Below are 23,730 nucleotides of genomic sequence, written 5' to 3'. Positions count from 1 at the left end.
TTTGGAACGGAGGCTCGCGATTCCCTGTGGCTGGGCCCGGTCCTTGTCCTCACTGTGGCCACATGAGGGACCTCTGGGGGCAGCAGAGGGGTACCTGGGAAGGTTCGGGAAGGACTTCCTTCAGCAACAATAGGTATTTGTGCACACCCTTTGGGGACACTTTGCATAATTGAGTGAAGGAAGCAGACACAATACTGGAACCCCGTCCTGGGCCGAGTCGGGTAGTCACTTCAGGCGTCATGCGCAGGTCACGGCCGGGGAGAGTCACTGGTAATGTCCTCAGGGCCTCCTTGAGTTACAAGGGGCCTTACAAGTGGCCAGAGGAACTGCAAATGTGAGCATTCACTGGGTCCAGTGGGGGCGCTGCCCGTCTCACAGAATGGGGGGAGGAGGAGTTTGGGGCTTGGGGCAGGAGGAGCCCAGCAGAGCCCAGCGGTCACCCATCTTCAGATTCCCATGGGCGGACTGATGACTAGGGACTTCCTATTCGCGAGGATGGGAGAGGATGGGGTCCCAGGACAGACACGCAGGGTCAGGAAGGGGGAGGGGCAGGTGCCTGGACAGGCAGGGGAGTGCACAGGGGCCAGGCCCACACAAGGGTGGACCCGGAGGGCAGTGTGGCTGGAAAGACCAGGCTTCTCACTCTGCCACCCACCGGCCTTCCCGCAGCCCCAGGATGGGACGGGCTAGGCGCGTTGCCTGGGAGCCCGAGAGTGCGCCCAGGGTCCACCATGACAGCCAGCCTTCATCCACCCTGGAGGGCCAAGTCCTCCACCACTTGGTCCAGGAGGAGCACCTGGGACCCACGGTGGCAGAGCTGGAAGGTGAGGGGCTGCGGCCAGGGGACCGTCTAGGGTGGGCTTCCCAGACTGGGGTTCCCTTCAAGGCAGTGAGGGCTCTTCTCTCATTGTAAGTCAAGGGGAATCAGGCCCGGGGTGACCCTTTCTCTGTGTCCTGCTCCAGACCCACGGCAGAGGCAGCTGGCCCCAGTCCAGGAGCTCCCTGAGACCCCTGTGCTGGAGCGACGGGAAGTGTCACCTGCCTCAGCCCCTGCAGAGCTGGAGGATGTCCCAGCAGTGGCCTCAGCCTCAGAGCCAGCCTCTGAGCTGGAGCCCCATGAGCACACAGTAGAGCCCAGCAGGTCACTCATCTTCAGATTCCCATTGGCAGGCTAATGACTGGGGACTTCCTATTCGGGAGGATGGGAGAGGATGGGGTCCCAGGACAGACACGCAGGGTCAGGAGGGGGAGGGGCAGGTGCCTGGACAGGCAGGGGAGTGCACAGCGGCCAGGCCCACAAAGGGGTGGACCCGGAGGGCAGTGTGGCTGGAAAGACCAGGCTTCTCACTCTGCCACGCCCCGGCCTTCCCCCAGGCCCAGGATGGGACGGGATAGGCGCCCGGCCTGGGAGCCCGAACATGTGCCCTGCACCATCAATGCCAGCCAGCCTTCATCCACCCTGGAGGGCCAAGTCCTCCACCACTTGGTCCAGGAGGAGCACCTGGGACCCACGGTGGCAGAGCTGGAAGGTGAGCGGCTGTGGCCAGGGGACCGTCTAGGGTGGGCTTCCCGGACTGGAGTTCCCTTCAAGGCAGTGAGGGCTCTTCTGTCATTGTAAGGCACGGGGAATCAGCCCTGGGGTGACCCTTTCTCTATGTCCTGCTCCAGACCCACGGCAGAGGCAGCTGGCTCCAGAGACACGGGGAGGGCCGGCTTCGTGCCTAGAGCCCGTCCCGGAGCTCCCTGAGACCCCTGTGCTGGAGCGATGGCAGGTGTCACCTACCTCAGCCCCTGCAGAGCTGGAGGATGTCCCAGCAGTGGCCTCAGCCTCAGAGCCAGCCCCCGAGCTGGAGCCCCATGAGCACACAGCAGAGCCCAGCAGGTCACTCATCTTCAGATTCCCACTGGCAGGCTAACGACTGGGGACTTCCTATTTGGGAGGATGGGAGTGGATGGGGTCCCAGGACAGACACGCAGGGTCAGGAGGGGGAGGGGCAGGTGCCTGGACAGGCAGGGGAGTGCACAGCGGCCAGGCCCACACAAGGGTGGACCCGGAGGGCAGTGTGGCTGGAAAGACCAAGCTTCTCACTCTGACAACCCCCCGGCGTTCCCCCAGCCCCAGGATGGGACGGGATAGGCGCCCTGCCTGGGAGCCCGAGCATGTGCCCTGCACCATCAATGCCAGCCAGCCTTCATCCACCCTGGAGGGCCAAGTCCTCCACCACTTGGTCCAGGAGGAGCACCTGGGGCCCACGGTGGCAGAGCTGGAAGGTGAGGGGCTGTGGCCAGGGGACCGTCTAGGGTGGGCTTCCCGGACTGGGGTTCCCTTCAAGGCAGTGAGGGCTCTTCTGTCATTGTAAGGTGCGGGGAATCAGCCCCGGGGTGACCCTTTCTCTGTGTCCTGCTCCAGACCCACGGCAGATGCAGGTGGCTCCAGAGACACGGGGAGGGCCGGCTTCGTGCCTAGAGCCCGTCCAGGAGCTCCCTGAGACCCCTGTGCTGGAGCGACGGGAGGTGTCACCTGCCTCAGCCTCAGCAGAGCTGGAGGATGTCCCAGCAGTGGCCTCAGCCATGGAGCTTGTCCCGGAGCTGGAGCCCCATGAGCCGTCGGGCTTGGGGCCCATGGCACCTGCAGCAATGGCACCGGGCCTAGTAGAGCCAGACCCGGGCCTGGAGCCTGCCCACCCCTGTGCTGCGAGCACCCGGGATGTGACGAGAAAGGAGGAGCGGAACATCCTGGTGTTTCCCTTCTGCCTGGTGGCCGAGCAGCTGACCCTGGCCTTTGCGGTGAGCGGAGCGGGGTCTCGGGTTTGGGGGTGGGCCTGCCCTGTGTCACGGGCTGCCCCTGACCTGCCGCCCCTGACGTGGACTCCTGTGATCTCGGCCCACGTTCCAACTTCCCCCTGGACTCACCATGTGCCGCGAGAGACTCTCCTCACCCCCAAGCCCTCACTGTCTACAGGGGGACAGTAGGGCTGGCACTTAGGGGTCCTTGCAGACCAATGATTTGGAGCAGAGGGAAAGGGGGCAGGGCCTGGTGGGCTGGGAGGGGCAAGGCAGGGGAGGGGTGCTCAGGGAGGTGCTGCCAGGGCCTTAGGTCCTCGGGCCATTGGCCTGGCAGGCTTCCATGGCCTCTGCACTTCAGAGCCCACTGCCATGGATCTGACTGCATGCGAGACAGACACCAACAAAGGCCCTGGGTGGAGTTGTTTAGGGTGAAACTGCACCTGAGTGGGCAGCGGGATCCACGGGGTGGCAGAATGGGAGGCAGATGCCCTAGGATGGGCAAGCGTGAGCTGCCTTGTGTGGCAGGGAGGAGGTGAGTGAGGGTGCCTGCGAGCAGAGCCCCTCCGCTCCCCACCACTATGGGGTCCTGTGCATCCAGTCCTCGGCGCCTCCTTGGACGGTGTCCGAGGCCTGCACGGCCACGAGGCTCACAGCACGTCCCCAGCTGCCTGGGCTCCAGGTCTGACAGGTGACCCTGCCTGGGAACAGGGGCACCAGGGGCACAGCTGGATGACCCTCCCTCCCTTCTGATCCACAGACGCTGTACAGCAGGATAAACTATTTTGAATGCAAGGCCTACCTACGGAAGCAGTCACAGACGGGAGACATTGAGCGCCTGGCCCCCACCATGCATAGGGTCCTGAGGGAATTTGACACCTTGGTAGAGCTGGTCACCACTACCTGCCTCAGGACCCCAAGCATGACAGCCCAGGACAGGGCCCAAGTGGTGGAGTTCTGGATCCGGGTGGCCAAGGTGAGTCATGGGACGGCCCCCTGGGTCCATCTTGGCATCCTGGTACCTGCTCCCCTCCTTGGCCAGCTCTCAGGATGGGTTCCTACGGTCTGCCCTGCACCGTCCCTGGGCCCCTCCTGCCAGGGGCATGCGGACATGGACTTGCAGGCCCCGGGGGTGGGACAGCCATCCCTGGCCCCTTCCTTGGGTTGAGCTACAGTCCTCCACTCAGGAGGGCTGCACAGCAGGTACCAGGTGGGCTGGGCTCCCTGAGTGTCTGTCTCCTTAAGGTCAGGAGTTCATGGGGGGACAGAAGCAGAGAAGCAGGCCACGCTCTCAGCTCTGTCTTCCCTCCCAGGAGTGTCACGTGCTCAGGAATTTCGCGGCCCTTCGTGCCATTCTCTTGGCCCTGCAGAGTCGTGCCTTAGGTCGCCTGGAAAGGACCTGGGGATATGTTTCCTGGTGGGTAGTCCTGTCCCTGGGACCGGGGCACCTGAGTGGACAGGGACACCCCCACATCTTGCAGTGTCGCTCAGTGGGCTGGGACTTCCTGGGAGGTGGCAGAGCCTAGGGGCAGGGATGGCGGGCTCTTGGGGACCCCTGTGGGTTAGGCCATGGGTACCTCTGCAGGAATCAGTTTCCTCCAATGTCAGGTGTGGGGTGAAGCCCATTGGAGATCTGGAGCTTGTGCTCTGCAGCAGGAGATCTCTGCCCCAAGGACAGCGACCTCGCCCAAAGCAGATTCACCCCCGGGAGAACTGAGAATGGAGGCCCTGGGTGGAAACATGGAGCCCCTCCACAGGCCACAGATTCCCCAGGGCTCAAGGCCGTGGTGGAAAGCCTCCTGCAGGCTAGTGGACCTTCTAGGATCTCCAGGAAAACGGGTCGGCCCCGAGGCTCTCCACCTGCTGGCCATGTATCTCCCTACTCCTCTCCCCTCCCCTTAGGAGGAGCACCAGGATGTATAAAAACCTGACAAGGAAGGTCAAGTGGGTTACCAGGAAGCGTCTCCTCAAGGTAAATGGGGGCTGGAGGTCTGGAAGGGAGGGGTCCTCGGGGCAAGTCCTCTGCCTTGCTGTGGCACAACTTGGGGGAGGACTCCAGGTGTGCGGGGTGAGAGGGGGAAGCTGATGGTGAAAGTAGGGTCTCCCAGGCCCCAAGGGTCTTGTCTGTCTCCCTCCCTGGCTCCACTTGACTGGGGGCCTGGCATCCAGTGAGGACCCAGAGGACAGGCCCCCGTCAGGGCTGGAGCTGGCCTGGGGTCGGCAGCAGGGGTGGGGCCTGTGACTGAGCAAGGTCGGCTTCTCCCCTGGGATCCCTGAGCTTGTCACTGCCCCTCTGTGACCTCGTGCTCCTCTTGTGCACATGGAGGGTTGCCGTCACCCTGGGGCGTGGGCCTCCCTGGTGAGCAGGGTCCAGGGAGCCCAAGACGCGCTTCAGCTGTGTGCCCCACCCCCCACCTGGTCATGTGAGGGGAGCCGTGATGATAGCCGGGTGACAGTGAGTGCTCAGGGCACCCTGGGAGGCAGAGGGACCTCCCCTGACCCTCTCAGGGTGGCGGCCGTGGCCCAAAGACCCCCATGAGTTTGTGTGTGTTGGAGCTGGGGTCGCTCTATGCTGAGAGCCTGCGGAGGTGGGGACAGCATAGGTGCCAGGGGGCTCGGGCAGGGCATCCATCCACCACGGTCTGGCTGTGGGAGGCACGTGGGAGGGGAGCAGGAGCACCTGAGTGTCCTGGGCCTTGCAGGAGCTGGAGTCCATATTGAGGGCAAGGCAGCGGGACCGCATGGGACCCGAGGAGAGGAAGAGGAAGGTGAGAGAGGCGTGCCGCGGGTCACGGGCGGTGGGGGCGACCCTGCACCTGCTCCTGGTGCCACCAGTCCTGAGCTGCCGACACTGGGGTGACCAGAAGGAGGGTGAGAGCAGCTGGGTACAGGGGGAAGTTGGAGGACAGGTGCAGGGCCCACAGGGCCTGGGAATGGCCAAAAGCCAGCCCTGGGAGGGACCAGGAGGGGAGAGCTGGGCGAAAGGAGGTGGGGAGTCAGCACAGGGTGGTCCAAGGGAGCTGGGGGCTGCGGTGTGGGGTTCAGGGGAGGCTCTGTGGGTGCCCCTGGGGCAGGTGGGGACTCATCACCTCCTCACCCCGGTGGCACAGGGCATGGTCCCCTACCTTGGATTGTTTCTGGCTGACCTGCCTAAAGAGAAACTCCTGGAGCATAATGAGGACGTGAGTGAGCCCAGAGGGAACCGAGGGGGGGGAGGGAGGCAGGATGGTGAGCTTCAGAGAGGAGAGAGCCCCCAGTGAGGAGCCCGGACCTCTCAGCACCGGGCCACCCCTCTGTCCCCCACCTTTCCTGAGAGTGGGTTCCCGTGTGAGCAAAGATCCAGCACCATCCCGTGCCCCACTCCTCACCCCCCCAGTCTGCATCCTGTCCTTCCTCTGCCCCAGGTCGCTACCCTCCAGGACGAGATCATGGTGCACAAGCACATGGCCGGGGTGTATGACCTGGAGAGGGACGAGCACTTCATGTCCTTTGCCCAGGCCATGGAGCCCCTGGACGAGGAGCAGAGGTGAGGCCGGCCGGAGTCAGGCGTGGGCTGCAGCTGCCGGCAGGCTCTGGGAGAAGGGCCCCCTGACATGTGGCTCCAGAGGCTCACAGGTGTCCCTCTGTCCTGCAGCTACAGCCTGTCCTGCCAGCTGGAGCCCCAAGGCCAGGGGGCCGGCAGAAAGGGACTGTTGCAGTTCTTCAGGTCCCACAAGATGTAAACTTACAGGCCGGCCAGGGCCAGGTGAGCTTCTGGGCTGGGGCGATCGGCAGGGGGTGGGCTGCTCCTCAGCCTCAGGGATGCTTTGGGCCATGTTGGGTGTGGGGGCGTCCTAAAGACTGATGGGTCTGGGGTCCCAGCTCCACGGCCGACCGGTCCTGTCAGACTGAAGGGTGGTCCCCTCCCCCTCTGGGACCCAGCCTTCTCCTCTGTAAGTAGGTGACGCTCAGGAGCCTTCCTGTGACAGGGACTCCCTGGGTGCTGGTGATTGACAGGACCCTCCGCACAGGGCGCAGAGCCCAGAGGGCAGTGGGGACGGGGTGGAAGCAGGATAATGGGGGGAACCCGGGATAACCTGCCTCTTCTGCTCACCCGCGTGGCCCTGTAGCTGCTGTCATCGGGCCCTCGGCCCTGCTGGTGTCCTGGCTGCATGTGGAGGAGACCTTCTTCCCCTTCGGGCAGGCGGCACCTGGCGCCCCAGGACCCCAGCCTGCCTGCTGCTCCTCCTCCTCCCACTGCTCATCCTGAGCCTCTGCTGGGGCAGGTGCTCTGGCACCTCCTCCATCGGCCGACTTCGGCATCTCCCCAGGATGCCGCTGCATCCTCAAGGGCCTGTACGTAGCCACTGCCAACCTGGCCGCCTTCGTGCTGTGTCCTACCCTCTGCTCGTGGCCCGCTGGACAAAGGCGAGCCACCCCACCGTGTGGAGGGATTTCCCCTTCGAGTAGGTGGCCTCCCGCCGTGACACCAACTGCTGCCTGGGTGCCATCAGTCACCGAGTCATAGCCACAACGGTCCAGGAAGAGCTGGGGCCCGTCCTCACCATGGCCAGCCTTTCCCAGGATGGACACAGAGATGATGCAGTGCTGCATGGGACCACCGCCCCCTGGGTGCCCAGCGGAGGCATCCGAGGCTGCAGGGGTGACCGGCCGTCGCAGGGTCCCGGGACATGCTCCCAGCGGAGCCCCTGTGCAACTCGCTCCCCTCATCCCTGAGAAATAGCCTCCCCAGGCGCAGTGTGCTCTGGGTGTTGTGTCTGAGGTTTATGGGGACTGGGGGTTGGGGTCATCCCTGTGCCGAATGTAATAAATGCTGAACGGATTGCCACCACACGGCTCTTTCTTCTCAAAGCTCTGCCCCTCCTGCAGACATCGTGTGCCCCAGCCCACCCCACCCCCAGCCCTCAAACTCTATGACGAAGGGGTCCCTGACCTACGCAGGTTTTCCTCCGTCCTCTGTCCTCCCCCTGTAAGGTGCTCAGGAAGAGCGGGGCGCTCCAAGCCCCAGGGCGGCACACCTTGGCAGGACTGGGGAGGGCTGTTCAAACAGAAACTGGACCTTCCTTCCTGACCCCTATAGGTTATGATCAGACACCAAAATCTACTCAATAGATGCCCCGGGGTGTCTCTTCACGTCTTGAACACCACTGCAGATGTCGTAACCCAAGTAGGTCAGGTCCCAGGGCTGCAGGGCGCCAGTCTAGCACTGTCCCATTTAATGACACACAGCTGCCCCACACATTCCAAGAAATTCCTTTCCAAAAAATGTTGAACTTGGTCTCAAAGCACCTCCAAGATGTGCACTCCTTCCATTGGGGGCCTTTCTCTGAGCCCAATTTCTCCATGCTTCACACCTCAGAGCACCCACCAAAGCTCCCAGGTCCCCAGTCCTCCTCCATGGTGCCCCTCAGCCATCCATCCCCAGGCCAGGCTGGTGTGAGGCCCCTGGTATCCCGCTCCTGGCTCCTGGCTGAGCGGCCTGACGTCTGTGACAAAAGGCTGGGGAGGCTGAGCGGAGGCACTGGGCTCTGATTCCCCCCATAACGCTCCCCCAGGGCTCTCAGGATGTGTTCTCCCTCCCAGGATGGGAGGCCTGGCCTGCAGGGGAGCTGCAGGATCAGCACAAACACCCCCTTGGGGGGCTCCAGACTGGAGACAGTCTCCAGGTCTTATGCTGCAGGTGGAGACCCAGACTGGGGACTGGGGAAGCGGAAGTGGGCCCTACTGACAGCCTCAGGTGACCAGGAGACAGGAGGTAAAATTGGGACACCCAGGCCACCCTCCTCCTCCTGGCCCTGCCCACAGCACCCTCAGAGCCATCTGCCTGCACGGTGGTCCCAGGGATGACCTCAGGCTCCCCAGCCACATAGGGAGGGAGGTTTGGGCAGAAGGAGGGCAGATGGGCCTCTGGCAGGGCGGTGGCCCAGGTCAGACCTGTCTTCCTGCACGGCCCACCAGCTTCAACCCTAGAGAGATGAACTTCTGGGCCCAGAAACAAAGCAGTAGGCCTGGGACTGCTGGGTGGTCACTGCAGCCAGCAGTCTGTCCTGCCCCGGTGTGTGCAGGTGCCCAGAGCATGCCACGCCCTGGACTGCTGCTGCTGGAACACCAGGCTCACATGGCTGTGTGGCCACCCTGACTGTGGGCTGCAATGCACCTGCCCCACCCGATGTGTGCTGTGGAGACGGCACGGCCCTCTGGCACCAGGTGCGCGACTCTGTGCCCAGGCACGGGGCTCTGGGGACTCCCCGTCTTCGGGCTCCTCAGAGAAGCTAATGCTGGATTTCTTGTTCACGGAGTCGAATAACGAACTTAGGAAACACTAAAGGTAGGAGAGCAAGTGCGAGGCTTTTATTTAGAGATGAAGCAGGCAGGCAGAGCTCCTGGCTTGCACCTGCCCGGAGGGCTCAAGACAGCCCTGGGTTTCTGCGTCGTCTAGGGGATTTACAGGTGGTTGAGAGACAAAGGGTAGGGATGCAGACCGGCTAAATGGCCCCCAAATGCTTATTTTTGAAGAGACAGTTAATTTCTTATCAGTCTTCCAGATTATTTTGCAGAGTTAACACAAGAAATTTACTGCTCTGATTCTTTCCCAGAACAGCAGCTTCTTGGTTTGCGAGCATATCAATCAAGACTGCCTGTCCTGCTCCCAAGGTAGCTGAGTCATTGTCCGCTATGTTAAGATACCCATTTTTTGACTTCTTGGGTTTTAAAATGCAATCTTATCTTGAAGATGGAATCTTTTCTGTTTTTACTATGTTGTTTGTGACTGGGCTCACTTGCCATTATTACTTGCCTAGGATGCAAATTGTTTGATTAGGGCTAGAGGAAGAAAAGCAGCATCTGGGTAAAGTTAAAGAAAATAAGCTGGGCCTTTTAGCAGGCTAAAGTAAATTTTACAATAGTGTCATTTAACTGACACAATGAAGACAAGGGCTATGCTGAGGTATTTTCCTATCTGGGGGATATTCAAACATTTCAGGCCAAGTTACACCTGGGCTTTTAGTTTTCATCAATCTCACAGAAGAATGCTTATATCACTTTAGAGAATTAATGTGACTGACTTTGCTTAATTGTTTCATATGGAGTTTCAGTAGGGGTTTTATTCCGGAGGCCCCCCCTACTCGGTCTGCACCCACAGTCCCTGTGTCACTACCACTGAGGCTCCGTGGCTTCCCTCCCCAGCTGCTGCCATTCTCTACTTGTTCTTCCTCCAGGCTTCCCTTCTGCACTCTCTAAGCTCTGTGTTCCCATGCTTGGGGCACCCCTCTCCCCCTGCCCTCCCAGCCGTCTCCTTTCCCCATCCCTCCCCTGGCCGGGGACTCCTGTTAGGAGGGCGTTGTGTCTTTTCCTCGGTTCTTGTCCCTGCCGCAACCAAGAATTGAAGGGCAGGAACACAGTAGTGTGGGCTACCTCAGAGAGAGAGGCACACTGAAAGGTTGCTGGTTCCCCCTTTTAAGGATTTTTCAGGAATGTGACAAAGGGCTAGGGGTGTGGACTTGTTAAGTGGTCTCAAGATGTTTTTCTTTGATGAGCCATGAAGTTTCTTATCAGTCCTCTGGGTAATTCTGCAAAATTAGCTTAACACAAGAAATGCACTGCTCGGATGCATGTGGGATGCATGTGGGAGCATATCAATTAAGACTGCCTTCCTTACCTCTAAGGTGGGCTGAGTTATTGTATGTTCGCTAAAGAGTATGTTAAGTGTGGATAAAATGGAAGTTCCTGTGGCCAGGATTCTCACCTGGGCCTCGTCAGCTAGCTCACTACACGTGTTTGGGCAATATGTTGCTATTGACTCTATAGAAAGAGCTTCCACCCAGTGCTCTGGGTGACACGGTGACACAGCTGCGAGGCTGCAGGAGAGCAGAGCAGAGGCTGGAGTGGTGGCAGCACTGAGGTCAGAGCCCCAGAGGATGTCTGTGTGGGATGGCTGTGTAGGCAGAGTCCCAGAGGACTTGCTGCATGCAGACTCGCTCTGAATGGATGGGATGTTAGTGATTGAAAGTTGGGTATAACCCCTTCACCCCAAGAACATTTTACTGTCATTTCTTTGGTCACATTGAATCCATAGTGAACTTTGCCCAGGGTTGAAACCCACTGGCAGGACATTAAAAATCTTACTTCTTAACTTCCTGGGTTTTAAAATGCAATCTTAGCTTTAAGATAGAATCTTTCTTGTCTTTACTATGCTGTTGTTTATGGCTGGGCTAGCTTGCTAAGTGAACTGTCCAGTTCGCAAATTACTTGATTACGGGATGAAGGAGGAAAAACAGCATATAGGTTTAAAGTTAGAAAAACAACCTGGGCCTTTTAGCATGCTAAAGTAAATCTTACACACGATTACAAACAATTAGCACAATAAAAACACAGACTACTTTCCTTCACCTGGGGAATATTACTGATCTCACTGTGCATAATGCTTAACACAGAGTTGTGATAGGGGCTTTCCTTGCACGTAGTCACACTGCTCTGACTGTAATTACCCTGCCTTGCTTTTTCCAGAGGCTCCCACCCTCACCCTATTGTGTCTAAGCCCAGGGTCCCTGTCTCAAGCTGAGCGTGGGCAGCGACGCAGCCATGGGAGGAGGAGACCTTGCTCGGAGATGGTGAAGATTCAGGCCTCTGCAGAGTCGGGGGGCGGTGAGGATCTGCGCCTCACCTCTGTTGGCCCCCAAGTTCTCTCCTGGTGGTTCCTCTGCGACTGTGCCTGTCTTAGGTTGTTCCTCCCTTGAGGAATCTTACCCGTCTCTGGCTAGCCAGCCATCCTCCGGGGCCAATCAGGGCGAAGTGAGGCATGTGGGTGACAGAGAGGCGGCGTCGGTTTTCTGTCTCCTTGGCTGTTTATGCCTCCGTGCCCAGTACCTGCTTTAGGGATCCCTTGCCAGCCGGCACAGTCCCAGCTCAGGTAATGGCTCAGGTAATATTGAGGCCATTTTTTATAACGTAAGATATTTCTTCCAAAACAACACAGTAGTGAAGTTTCAGAAAAAATTTGGTTTGAGAAGGAAGGAGAAAGATCACAGAACCAGCAAACAGGAAGAAAGATGAAAAGATTGGAAAAACCTCAGCGCAAAATGCTGGGCATAGCTGGGAACTCTCCCCCTTCTCTCTTTTACTGAAGTTGTAGGTGATGTTGGGTGCCGAGGGAGGCAGACTTCTGCGGGGTGGTTTTCACCCTCATTTTGGGAGCTGACCGCTGTATGATGACGTTTGACCAGCTGTGTGGGGAGCCAGCGAGGACCTGTAACAGACACGCCCTCGCTCCCAGATAAGCACCACTGCTGGCATCTAGTTTTTTACCAGTTTAAGAATAAGAAACCATAAATGACAAAAGACTTGCAATTTACAATGGTTAAAGAGCTGAGGAAAACTTACAATAAGACAGTGGATATAAGGATATTTGGAAAAGCTGTAATGTAAAACACTGAATAAAGTTTAGCATTATTCCTTTGACAGTGCTTTCCAGGTAATTACAGATGAGATAAATGTAAGCCAAATTAGCCAAATTTTCCCTAATGAGGAGAAAAAATTCCTCTGGCATGTTCCAGGGGGCCTCTGGAAAATAACAAGAGTTACTTAGAGGTAAGAGCACCTTTTTGAATTTGGTGTTGGTGAGACAAGGGACCGTGGTTTCGGCAGAGTAGGGTGAGGGCCTCCGGAGAAAAAGCAGAGCAAGATCATTACAGTCAGAACAACGTGACAATGTGCGAAGAAGTCCCTAGCGAAACTCTGTCATAAGCATTACGCAGTCAGTCACACTAACTTTCTAGGGTGAAGATACCAGAGTAGGAATATAGACATTCTTCCGTGAAATCAGTTCAAGCTCAAAAGGCCAGGAGCGACTCGGCCTGGAATGTCTGCGTGTTCTGCAGATGAAGAGTCTCTCAGCATAACCTGGGACTTCTCTTTATCAGTTAGATCATGACACTGTAAAATTTACCTTAGCTTGCAAAAAGGCCCAGCTTATTTGTAACTGAACCTGTACACTGTGTTTATTTCTCTGATCCTAACCAAGTAATCCACAACCTGAGCAAATGATTCATTTAGTAAACAAGCGCTATAAACATCTCAAAAAGTTAAGAAGTAAGATTCTTAACACACTTTAGCAAACAGGGAACAACCCAGCCCACCTTGAGGTCAGGGCAGGTGGTCTTAATTGACATGCTCCGAGAGGGACAATGCTATCCTGAGAAAGAATCACAGCAGCAAATTTCTTCTGTTACTCAGCAAAAATGAGCATTCTGAGAACACTCAACAAGTCTGCACCCCTAGCCCATTACCCCCATTCTTGAAGATCCTCAACTGTGCATATATCCCCTAGACAATGAGCCTACCACGGACTCTCGTATCCGCCCCCTGGCGTGAGCTGGGAGCTTAGATAGGCTGGTGAAGACCAGACTCTATTCAATACCCTGGAGATGTTACTTTTACAAAGGCAATGTGCTATAAACAATGTTTTCCCTTCTATTTATTTTTCCAGTCAGCTCACACAATACACTTCTTGTTACTGAGAGCCACCAGTAGGGAAGCTCACTGTAATTAAAAGATTGATCTTCTGGAAACAATGCTTAATAACAGGCATGAAAAAGTGTGAGTAATTCTGCATTTTAAAACACTGTCCTCAAGTTAATTTAACCTGAGCTGTTTGTGCACCACATGGAGAGTCTAGAATCAGTATGTACAGGCTGAAATCAGTGGACCACAGAGAAGAGGAGATAAACTCCAATTGCCCACTTCATTGAGATCAGGGGAGCCTTGTGAAAAAAAAAGCAGGTGAACACACATTTCATATGCTCCAGATGATAACAGTTCAGATTTGCAATGGCAATTTTTTGTATTTTCTGTGTTCTCTAAAGGAAAAATCTATCTTTATGCACATATGCACATATATTAATGTGTGTGCAGCAGGTATAGTGGGAAAAACACTTGGTATCTTGAAAAGACAAAAATAAAAGTGGTTCTCAGCAAAAAAAAAAAAAACAAAAAAACTCAACAAACTATTAGCACACCAAATTCAAAAATACATCAAGAGGATGATATACCATGACCAAGTGGGATTCATCTCAGTGATGCAAGGATGGTAAAACATTCGATAATCCATCAACATCATCCAGCACATGAACAAAAAGGAGGACAAAAACCACATGATCACGTCCACAGATGCTGAAAAAACATTAGACAAAATTCAACATCCATTCATGATAAAAACTCTCAACAACATGGGTATACAGGGCAAGTACCTCAACATAATAATAAAGGCCATATATGACAAGCCCGCAGCCAACACCATACTTAACAGCAAGCAGCTGAAAGCTTTCCCTCTGAGATCGGGAACAAGACAGGGATGCCCACTCTCCCCACTGTGATTCAACACAGTACTGGAGGTCCTAGCCACGGCAATCAGACAAAAAAAGAAATATGAGGCACCCAGATTGATAAAGAACAAGTCAAACCGTCACTATTTGCAGATGACATGATATTGTATATAAAAAAACCCTAAAGACTCCACTCCAAAACTACTAGAACTGATATCTGAATTCAGCAGAGTTGCAGGATACACAATTAATACACAGAAACCTGTTGCTTTCCTGTACACTAACGATGAAGTAGCAGAAAGAGAAATCAGGAAAACAATTCCATTCACAATTGCATCAACAAGAATAAAAATACCTAGGAATAAACCTAACCAATTAACTGAAAGACCTACCATACGCTGAGAACTACAAGACACTCTTAACAGAAATGAAAGAGGACACTAACAAATGCAAACTCATCCTGTGCTCCTGGCTAGGAGGAATTAATATTATCAAAATGCCCATCCTGCCTAAAGCAATCTACAGATTCAATGCAATCCCCATCAAAATACCAACAGCATTCTTCAACGAATAGGACACATTTTTATGAGATAAAAGGTACAGCATTTCATCAGGAAAAAGCGTGAAGCGTAATCTCCTACCTTGCGGTGCTGAGCATCAGGGTCCGTGGCACTGACGACGTTGGAGGCACACATCGAGCGAGTAAAGGAAGTAAAGAGCACCCTTGCCTCACCCAGAGGCTGGGGCGGCCCGGAGAAGCAGGCTGGAAGTCAGGCAGACAGAAAGAGAGACACTCCTCGTGGATACCCAGTCGGGCTGTCGGGGTCTGATTCCAGACACGTAGGCCTTTGAGAAGCCGCTGAAGCGTAGCCTCAGCCGAGACTCTCGGAGGTGTCCACGGCCTTCCTCAGTCCCTCGCATCCAGGGAGATGCCTCTGAAGGGGAATCCTGGCCTCCACTCAGGTGACTTTCCCGGCTCCCAAGGGAGACGGGGGATCCACTGAGGGAGATGCAGGGGAACCTGGCGCTCGAGACTTTGAGATCGGCAGCCGGGCTAGTCCCATTTAAGTGGCTGACGAGTGCCCGATGTTGTGCGCCATAGACGGCCTCCTCCTATAAGGACAGAACAGAAGGAAAAGGCAGGCTCGGATGCCTATACTCACCTCCGAAGTTATCCCGGACGAGCCCCCAAAAATGATGCAGCTTCTCACACCACGAGGGTATGAAACTAGAAATAAATTACGCAAATAAAATGAAAAAGCCTTCCACCGCATGGAGGCTTAACAACATGCTCCTAAATAAACAACGGATCAATGACCAAATAAAAAGAGAGATCAAGCAATATATGGAGACAAATGACAGCAATAACTGAACAACGCAAAATCCGTGGGACAGAGACAAGGCGGTGCTAAGAGGGAAGTACACTGCAATACAGGCCTCCCTCAGGAGAGAAGAACAATCCCATATGAACAGTCTAAACTCACGACTACCGCAACTAGAAAAAGAAGAACAAATGAGGCCCAAAGTCAGCAGGAGGAGGAACATACTAAAGATTGGAGCAGAAATAAATAAAACCGAGAAGAATGAAACAACACAAAGAATCAATGAAAGCAGGAGATGATTCTTCGAGAAAATAAACACAATGGATAAACCCCTGGCCAGACTAACCAAGAAAAAAAGAGAGCTGCACACATAAACAGAATCAGATATGAGAAAGGAAAAATCACTTCAGAAACCACAGAAATACAAAGAAAATGAGAGAAAACTATGAAAAATTATATGCTAACACACTGGATAACCTACAGGAAATGGACAACTTTCTAGAAAAATGCAACCCTCCAAGGCTAACCCAGAAAGAACAGAAGATCTGAACAGACCAATTACTGGCAACAAAATTAAACTGGTCATCAAAAAACTACCTAAGAACACAACACCTGAACCAGATGGCTGCACTGCTGACTTTAATCAAACATGTAGTGAAGATCTAATAGTCATCCTCCTTAAACTTCTCCAAAAAGAAGAAGAAGGAATACTTCCAAACTCATTCTACGAGGCTAGCATCACCTTAATACGAAAACCAGGCAAAGACACCACAAAAAAAGAAAATATCGCTGACAAACATACATGCAAAAATACTCAACAATCCACTTCTAGGAATTTACCCTAAGAATGCAGCAGCCCAGTTTGAAAAAGACAGATGCACCCCTATGTCTATCGCAGCACTATTTACAATAGCCAAGAAATGGAAGCAACCTAAGTGTCCATCAGTAGATGAATGGATAAAGAAAATGTGCTACATATACACAATGGATATTATTCGGCCACAAGAAGAAAACAAATCCTACCATTTGCAACAACATGGATGGAGCTAGAGGGTATTATGCTCCGTGACATAAGCCAGGCAGAGAAATACAAGTACCAAATGATTTCACTCATATATGGAGTATAAGAACAAAGAAAAACTGAAGAAACAAGAAAGCAGCAGAATCACAGAACCCAAAAATGGACTAACAGTTACCAAAGGAAAATGGACTGGGCAGGATGGGTGGGGAGGGAGGGATAAGGGGTAAAAAGAAAGGGGGCATTACGATTAGCATGTATAATGGGGGGGGCTTCGGGAGGGCTGTGCAACACAGAGAAGACAAGTGGTGATTCTACAACATCTTACAACGCTGATGGACAGTGACTGTAATGGGGTTTGTCGGGGGGACTTGGTGAAGGGGGAGCCTAGTAAATATAATGTTCTTCATGTAATTGTAGAGGGAGAGAGGGAGGAAGGAAGGGAGGAAGGAAGGAAGGAAGGAAGGAAGGAAGGAAGGAAGGAAGGAAGGAAGAGCATCAGAGTTAATACCATTACCTTTGTGGTAAGATACAGCTAAATTTAACATAGTGCTGCACTTACTGTTATAAGGCCACAGATTAACTGTTGAATAGCCTTAGTTTCTTCACTTCTAAAATAGGGAAGGATAACAGAGCCAAAATCATAGTATGTAATTTAACATGATTAGCACAATTCCCATTGCACAGGAAATACACAATAAGTATCAGCATGTATCGATTATAAGTTCTTCCTACCAAGCATGACCTCATGAAGGTAATTTTTCCATGGAGATTATAGAACAAACCTTAGATAGGCTGGTAAAGACCAGACTCTATTTAATACCCTGGAGATGTTACTTTTGCAAAGGCAATATGGTATAAAGAATTTTTTTCCTTCTATTGAATTTTCCAGTCAGCTCACACAATACACTTCTTGTTAGTAAGAGCCAAGAGTAGGGAAGCTCACTGTAATTAAAAGATTGATCTTCTGGAAACAATGCTTAAGAACAGGCACAAAAAAGTGTGAGTTATTCTGCATTTTCAAACACTGTCCTCAAGTTAATTTAACCTGAGCTGTTTCTGCACCACATGGAGAGTCTAGAATCAGTATGTACAGGCTGAAATCAATGGACCACAGAGAAGAGGAGATAAACTCCAATTGCCCACTTCATTGAGATCAGGGGAGCCTTGTGAAAAAAAAAGCAGGTGAACACACATTTCATATGCTCCAGATGATAACAGTTCAGATTTGCAATGGCAATATTTGTATTTTGCGTGTTCTCTAAAGGAAAAATCTATCTTTATGCACATATGCACATATATTAATGTGTGTGCAGCAGGTATAGTGGGAAAAACACTTGGTATCTTGAAAAGACAAAAATAAAAGTGGTTCTCAGCAAAAAAAAAAAAATACTCAACAAACTATTAGCACACCAAATTCAAAAATACATCAAGAGGATCATATACCATGACCACGTGGGATTCATCTCAGTGATGCAAGGATGGTAAAACATTCGATAATCCATCAACATCATCCAGCACATGAACAAAAAGGAAGACAAAAACCACATGATCACGTCCACAGATGCTGAAAAAACATTTGACAGAATTCAACATCCATTCATGATAAAAACTCTCAACAAAATGGGTATACAGGGCAAGTACCTCAACATATTAAAGGCCATATATGACAAGCCCACAGCCAACATCATACTTAACAGCAAGAAGCTGAAACCTTTTCCTCTGAGATCAGGAACAAGACAGGGAGGCCCACTCTCCCCACTGTGATTCAACACAGTACTGGAGGTCCTAGCCACGGCAATCAGACAAAACAAAGAAATACAAGGCACCCAGATTGGTAAAGAACAAGTCAAACCGTCACTATTTGCAGATGACATGATATTGTATATAAAAAAACCCTAAAGACTCCACTCCAAAACTACTAGAACTGATATCTGAATTCAGCATAGTTGCAGGATACACAATTAATACACAGAAATCTGTTGCTTTCCTAGACACTAATGATGAACTAGCAGAAAGAGAAATCAGGAAAATAATTCCACCACAATTGCTTCAACAAGAATAAAATACCTAGGAATAAACCTAACCAAGGAAGTGAAAGACCTACTGTACCCTGAAAAGTACAAGACTCTTAAGAGAAATTAAAGAGGGCACTGACAAATGGAAACTCATCATATGCTCTTGTCCAGGAAGAATTAATATTGTCAAAATGGCCATCCTGCCTGAAGCAATCTATAGATTCAATGCAATCCCTATCAAAATGCAAACAGCATTCTTTGGCGAACTGGAACAAATAGTTTAAAATTCATAATGGAACCACAAAAATCCCCAAATAGACAAAGTAATCCTGAGAAGGAAGAACAAAGCAGGGGGGATCTTGCTTCCCAACTTCAAGCTCTACTATAAAGCCACAGTAATCAAGACAATTTGGTACTGGCAGAAAAACAGACCCACAGAACAGTGGAACACAATAGGTCCAGGTATTAACTCAAACATATGTGGTCAATTAATATACAATAAGGAGCTATGGACACACAACGGGAAAATGACAGCCTCTTGAACAGCTAGTGTTGGCAAAAGTGAAGAGCTACATGTAGGAGAATGAAACTGGATGATTGTCTAAGCCCATGCACAAAAGTAAATTTGAAATGGATCAAACACCTGAATATAAGTCATGAAACCATAAAACTTTTAGGAAAAAATATAGGCAAAAATCTCTTGGACGTAAGTATGAGTAACTTCTTCATGAACCTATCTTCCTGGGCAAGGGACACAAAAGCTAAAATGAACAAGTGGGACCATATCAAGGTGAAAAGGACAGCCAAGGACACCACCAATAGAACAAAAAGGCATCCTACAGTGTGGGAGAATATATTCATAAGTGACAGATCCTATAAAGGGTTGACATCCAAAATATATAAAGAGCTCATGCACCTCAACAAACAAAAAGCAAATAATCCAATTAAAAAATGGGAAGAGGAGCTGAACAGACACTTCTCCAAAGAAGAAATTCAGATGGCCAGCAGACACATGAAAAGATGCTCCACATCGCTTGTCATCAGAGATATGCAACTTAAAACCACAATGAGATATCACCTCACAGTAGGTAAGGATCGCTTCGCCACCATCCAAAAGACAAGCAACAAATGTTGCCAGGTTGTGGAGAAAGGGAAACCCTCCTACACTGCTGGTGGGAATGTAAATTAGTTCAACCATTGTGGAAAGCAGTATGGAAGTTCCTCAAAATGCTTAAAATAGAAATATCATTTGACCCAGGAACTCCACTTCTAGGAATTTACCCTAAGAATACAGCAGCCCAGTTTGAAAAAGACAGATACACCCCTATGTTGATCGCAGGACTATTTCCAATAGCCACGAAGTGGAAGCAACCTAAGTGTCCATCAGTACATGAATGGAAAAAGATGTGATACATATACACAATGGAATATTATTCAGCCATAAGAAGAAAACAAATCCTACCATTTGCAACAACATGGATGGAGCTAGAGGGTATTATGCTCAGTGAAATAAGCCAGGAGAAAGATAAGTACCAAATGACATCACTCATCTGTGGAGTTTAAGAACAAAGCAAAAACTGAAGGAACAAAACAGCAGCCCAATCACAGAAGCCAAGAATGGACTAACAATTACCAAAGGGAAAGGGACTGGGTGATGTGTGGGAAGGGAGGGATAAGGGGAAAAAGGGGGGCATTATTATTAGCAGACATGATGTAGGGGAGATATGGGGAGGGCTGAACAACACAGAGAAGACAAGTAGTTATTCGATAGCATCTTACCACGCTGATAGACACTGACTGTAATGGGGTATGGGGGGGACTTGTTGATGGGGGAAGTCTAGTAAACACAATTTGCTCATGTAATTGTAGATTAATCATACAAAAATAATAATAATATCCCAGAAATGGGCTGCTTTAATCTGTCTGATTTTTCTCAGACTGGTCAAGTACAGTTGGACAATATCCATCATATCATAGACAAATTATCACAAATGCCTAGGGTGCCTAAATGGTTTTCTTGGCTTCACTGGAGATGGATGGTAAGTATAGATTTGCTTTGTTTATGTCACCGTATTCCTATTATGTTAATATGTGTGTGCAAATTAGTTAGTAGTTTAAAACCTATACATACTTAAGGTACTCTACAAGAAGATATGTCAAAGAAATAATCAATCCTCCCATGTTTCCTTCCATATGCTACATCTATAGCTTTTCTTCTTCCTTCCTAATTACAACCCTTAAATAGAATTCGTGCCTCATATCGAATTTACCGAGTATCATAATTCCTCCAGGTGGTAAAGATACCTCGAGACAAGTGCTGGGCATAGAAGCCACAGGGCATAAATCTGCAAAGAAGTAAAAAGCCAACCTTTTCAAACAATATGGCCTCTCTCTCACTTACCAACTTTACAATTCCCTGTATGGCCCGGAAGATGACTGGTTAGCCAGAGACGGGTAAGATTCCTCAAGGGAGGAACAACCTAAGACAGGCAAAGTCGCAGGGAGGCCATCAGGTGAGAATTTGGGGATCAACAGAGGTGAGGCTCAGAACCTCACCTCCCCCCTGCTTTGAAAGAAATCTTCTGCATCCGTGGATGTCTTGCTGCCCTTGTCTAGCCTAGATTAATACTTAGTCCATAGGCACACACCTGATCATCTGATCGTCTACATTTGCCCTCTTACAGCACTAAACTATGTTTTCTACCTTTATCTTGCATCTACCTACCACTTCAGCATTTTATTAAAAATAAAAATAATAATAATAATAAAGGGAGAAATGTGGGATCAACATATAAATCAAGTACAAAAATCAAATGAATATTCATATTTGACCTGATTGTTTATAGGTCATAATGCGTGATCAAAACCGAAAGTTTCTGTGATGAATGCCCTTGTACTATTCACCATGTAAGAATTTATTCACTATGTAAGAATTCGTTCACCAGGTAAGAACTTGTTCGTTATGCTTCAGAAGATTGGAGACTGATGAGAATTAGGCTTGAGACGGATTAATGATTGTACAGTGAGCATTGACCCCCCCTATACTGAATTTTATTGTTGTTAACAACCATTTGATCAATAAATATGAGAGATGCCCTCTCAAAAAAAAAAAAAAAGGGAGAAAAAAAAAAGAAGATGGAGAGAGAACCTATAAATTAGAGGAGGACTCAAGAGATATCAAGCAGTTGCAGAGCATGGGCTTTATTGGATCCGTTTTCAAGGAAACAACAAAATGAAGAGACAAGTGGGCATATTTGAATGCTGATGAATGCCTACAGGATATTAGATGATTTTGAAACTGAGTATTGCATACACAGGTATTCATAATGCTATCTCTTTTTGTAAGAATTTGAAAAATTTCCATAATAAAATTGTAATGGAGCTGCAAAAAAAAAATAATAATAATAAATTTTAAAAAAAGATTATCATTTAAATTTGAAGGAGGGATTACCCAATTTCCAGTTAAGCAAAAGCTGAGAGAATTTAGCTCCCACCAACCATCTCTACAGCATATTTTACAGGGAGTGCTATAGATGGAATGTTTCTAAGGTTAAATAGCTGTCACCAGAGGTAACAACAATGGATAGACAAAGAGTACAGAATATGATACCTAATATATAAATAATGAGGAGGGAAAAAATACAACCTTTAGATTGTGCTCATAATAGCATACTTAAGTGAGGTAAGTTAGCTTCTTAGATAGTAAGGAAGGGACCCTTTAACCTTTGGTAACCATGAATCTAAAGCCTGCAATGGCAATAAGTACATACCTATAGATAATCACCCAAAATGTAAATGGTCTGAACGCACCAATCAAAAGACAGACTCACTGAATGGATAAAAAAAACAAGACCCATCTAGATGTTGCCTACAAGAGACTCACTTCAAACCCAAACACATATGCAGACTAAAAGTGAAGGGATGGAAAAAGATATTTCACGCAACTAACGGAAAAAAAGCAGGGGTTGCAGTACTTGTATTGGACAAAATAGACTTTAAAACAAAGAAAGTCACAAGCGACAAAGACGGACATTACATAATGATAAAGGGGTCAATCCAAAAAGAGAATATAACCATTATAAACATCTATGCAACCAACACAGGAGCACCTACATATGTGAAACAAATAGAAACAGAATTAAAAGGGGAAATAGAATGTAATGCATTCCTTTAGGAGACTTCAACACTCCACTCACTCCAAAGAACAGACGCACCAGAGAGAAAATAAGGAGACAGAGGCAGTGAACAACACATTAGAAAAGATGGACCTTACAGACATCTACAGAACTCTCCACTCAAAAGCAGGAAGATACTCAATTGTTCTCAAGTGCACACGGAACATTTTCAAAAATAGATCATATACTAGGGCACAAAAAGAGCCTCAGTAAATTCAAAAAGACTGAAATTATACCAACCAACATCTCAGATAACAAGGGTATGAAACTAGAAATAAATTACACAAAGATGACAAAAAAGCCTACAATCACACGGAGGCTTAACAACATGCTCCTAAATAACCAATGGATCAATGACCAAATAAAGAGAGATCAAGCAATATATGGAAACAAATGACAACAATAATCCAACAACGCAAAATCTGTGGGATGCAGCAAAGGCGGTGTTAAGAGGGAAGTATATTGCAACACAGGTCTACCTAAGGAAAGAACAATTCCGTATGAATAGTCTAAACTCACAATTAACTAAACTAGAAAAAGAAGAACAAATGAGGCCTAAAGTCAGTAGAAGGAGCGACATAATAAAGTTTAGAGCAAAAATAAAATTGAGGAAAATAAAACAACAGAATCAATGAAAACAGGAGCTGGTTCTTGGAGAAAAGAAACAAAATAGATAAACCCCTAGCCAGACTTATCAAGAAAAAAAGTCTACGCACATGAATAGAATCAGAAATGAGAAAGGAAAAATCACTACTGACACCACTGAAATATGAAGAATAGAGAATACTATGAAAAGTTATATAGTAACAAACAGGACAACCTAGAAGAAATGGTCAACTTTTCAGGAAAATGCAACCTTCCAAGGGTGACCCAGGAAGAAACAGAAAATCTGAACAGACCAATGACCAGCAAGGAAACGGAACCGGTAATCCCAAATGACAAGGACGACAGGAGCCTCAGGAAACAGTTGTTAATCCTGGAGGCGCTGCCTCCGGCGGCCTCACCCGCCGCCCCGCCGCAGGTCCCACCCGACCGTCGGCTTGCACGGCCCTCGCCACCGAGGCCGCCGACGGAAAACGGCGCACAGGGCAAGAC

At 50.0% G+C, this 23,730-nt stretch overlaps 1 protein-coding gene across 1 annotated transcript; it reads left to right on the top strand.

Annotated features, from left to right (window-relative positions):
- Window positions 1-2,630: 2,630 nt before the first annotated feature.
- Window positions 2,631-7,152, top strand: LOC140845625 (ral-GDS-related protein-like). Its single transcript, XM_073220251.1, has 9 exons — window positions 2,631-2,787; window positions 3,545-3,760; window positions 4,098-4,201; window positions 4,687-4,756; window positions 5,487-5,552; window positions 5,895-5,966; window positions 6,189-6,310; window positions 6,419-6,529; window positions 6,894-7,152. The coding sequence occupies exons 1-8, from the start codon at window positions 2,638-2,640 to the stop codon at window positions 6,504-6,506; spliced, it is 888 nt and encodes a 295-aa protein (XP_073076352.1). The 5' UTR covers window positions 2,631-2,637; the 3' UTR covers window positions 6,507-6,529; window positions 6,894-7,152.
- The last annotated feature ends 16,578 nt before the right edge of the window (window positions 7,153-23,730 follow it).

Source organism: Manis javanica, chromosome 13 (genome assembly GCF_040802235.1).
Source record: "Manis javanica isolate MJ-LG chromosome 13, MJ_LKY, whole genome shotgun sequence".
NCBI lineage: Eukaryota > Metazoa > Chordata > Mammalia > Pholidota > Manidae > Manis > Manis javanica.
This window is presented reverse-complemented; position numbering and strand designations above follow the sequence as displayed.